Source organism: Monopterus albus, unplaced genomic scaffold (genome assembly GCF_001952655.1).
Source record: "Monopterus albus unplaced genomic scaffold, M_albus_1.0 scaffold192.1, whole genome shotgun sequence".
NCBI lineage: Eukaryota > Metazoa > Chordata > Actinopteri > Synbranchiformes > Synbranchidae > Monopterus > Monopterus albus.
This window is the reverse complement of record NW_018128072.1, coordinates 730,257-732,507: the sequence shown is the minus strand read 5'-3', so window position 1 is coordinate 732,507 and position 2,251 is coordinate 730,257. Positions and strand designations below refer to the sequence as shown.

At 41.9% G+C, this 2,251-nt stretch overlaps 1 protein-coding gene across 1 annotated transcript in view; it reads right to left on the bottom strand.

Moving 5' to 3' along the window:
• Positions 1 to 2,162: 2,162 nt before the first annotated feature.
• The window catches only part of LOC109970190 (myocardin), an 11,826-nt gene continuing 11,737 nt past the window's right edge, over positions 2,163 to 2,251 (bottom strand). The window contains exon 16 of the mRNA XM_020617587.1: positions 2,163 to 2,226. Coding sequence (XP_020473243.1) covers positions 2,163 to 2,226 — 64 coding nt within the window. The remainder of the gene's footprint in view (positions 2,227 to 2,251) is intronic.

The following is a 2,251-nucleotide window of genomic DNA, read 5'->3' as shown; positions in this document are numbered from 1 at the left end:
GTCACAGAAGGTAGCATCTTACTCTCCTGCTTATCCATTTTTTCCATGCAGCAGGCAACGTTTATTGATCACAATGATTATCATAGCAATCCATTCACATTTAACTGCATTTTTCATTGTTTCCGTGGTGTATTAATGTGCTGAAGGTTTGCTGTTAACCACATACCGTATCTTCTTCTAATTATTCACCATGGCTGTCTTGCTTAGTAAGACACTAGTTTTTCATCAGAACAAGAAACAGGCTGGCAGCAAACATGACAAACGTGAAATGAATGTACTGTAGTAAGACCTCAGATCTACTCTCTGGCCTTCACACAAATCATACCTCATTCAGCAATTTACTTTTATTAACACAAGACTCTGAGGACTGAGCAGGTCGCAAAACACTTTTTTTCAAAATAAAGTGGTTTTACAGAAGGATTTGCAGTTAGTTATCAAATGATACAGATGTTCCAGATATGAATTAGCCAACCAGAGCTCTCCAAAATGACTGATGGGACATGCAGCCAATTAAGGCAGAATATAAATTTATATAAATGGGATTTTGTATCTAAATTGCATTTATCTGGTACAGCAGAGGTTAATGGCAGCCAACCTCTGTCAGATTTGTTTTAATTAATGTGATTATGTTAAGTGGAGTCACTGAAAGTCACTGAAAGGGTACTGTGCAAACAAATAAATGACAGAATATAAAAGTTACTGTCACCATTAAACTGTGTAGTTTCAACTGCCAAGCCCACCTGTAATCATGTGATATGATACATATTTAGTGCTAATTCTACAGTGCATTTTCTCACATGGTCATTTGTATTCTGTGTTGAAACGTACAGCAAAGATTTAACAATGTCAAATAATAATATAAAGATATAATTCGTGGAATTCATTTACACTAAGTGAACAGGTGTGGCCTCGGTGCTGGGTTATAAATTGTGCTAATTCTGGCTTTGCTAGTAGCAGGGAAAGCAATGAACTGTGAGCGAGGCGATGTTCGGGGTTAATCAGGGAGCACAATAACCACCTGCTTTTGCAAAGTAACAAGGAAATGTTCACTTGTCTGACTGGTGCATTTGAATGGGAACTATTTTTGGGATGGTTGTCTGATTGCTCTCCTGGAGAACGACAACTTGGACAAGGCATTGTGGTTATCCTGGTGATTACACTGGATAACTATAGTGGAGCTACTGCCCGCTGGCAAGGAGACTACAGTGAATGAAATGCCTCGTTTTTAATGTGTGTTCACCTCTCACTGATCAGTAATACTACACACAAACAGGAACACTTAATTGTAAGCAAACAAATAACTACAAGTGCATTTGGCATTGATGCTGTTAAATATACATGGAGGCATTTGTGTTGACACATACAAACAAAAACAGCCCTGTGTGCACAGTCACATACAGTCGTACCCACTGAACACTTACACACAAGCGTGCACATTCACACGAACACACACACATACACACTGCCTGTGTGTAGTTTCTCCCAGATTTGTCCCTCTGCATGCCGACTGTGTGTCTGGCACCAGGGTTAAAATCTGGAGCCACACACAGGCTGTGTGCTCTGTCTGCCTTTTACACGCTCTAAATTGGCTTTATGAATGGCTAGGACTCAATGACTGAGTCAACACCAGGGGTCACACTCAACACAATCCAACAGCGAGTTTTGGAGATAAGTCAGAAACAACATTCTCACAGCGCAGCCAGCAAGCATGTTTAAATTAATATGCCACCAGGTTTTCTTTTGTTTTGCATTGTAAACATTGCACTGTGGAGTGTGTCAATCCACAGATGTGTTGCTTGTTTGCTTTTAAACAGCACTCTGCAGTGTCTATGTGTGCACAGGGCATGTGTGTGCGCGTGTGTGTTTGTGTTCTCATTGCCCCATCAAAGCTATGTTTGATCTGACTGCTGTAATGAATCCAGCTCTCGACTTTGCGTGGAGCCAGTGACTCTGACAGCCTTCTGATGATAGATGGAGGCCTCTCTTCACACTCTTGTGTCCTCAGTGCGATGCATATCGTTTCCCCTATTCATAACCATCAGAAAAGCCAACACTCACCTATTGTTGCATACAGACATGTGCACACAAGTCCTCACCACTGCTCTACCATCAGATCCAACACTCGATTGATATTCAGATCTGAATCCAGACTGAAGTCTGTCTCAACAAAGGGAGCTGCTGGCGGGGTAAGCGGGCGGAGGCCAGACGTCAGCGTTTCCAGCCAGTCTGCAGCATCAAATGGGGTTGGAGC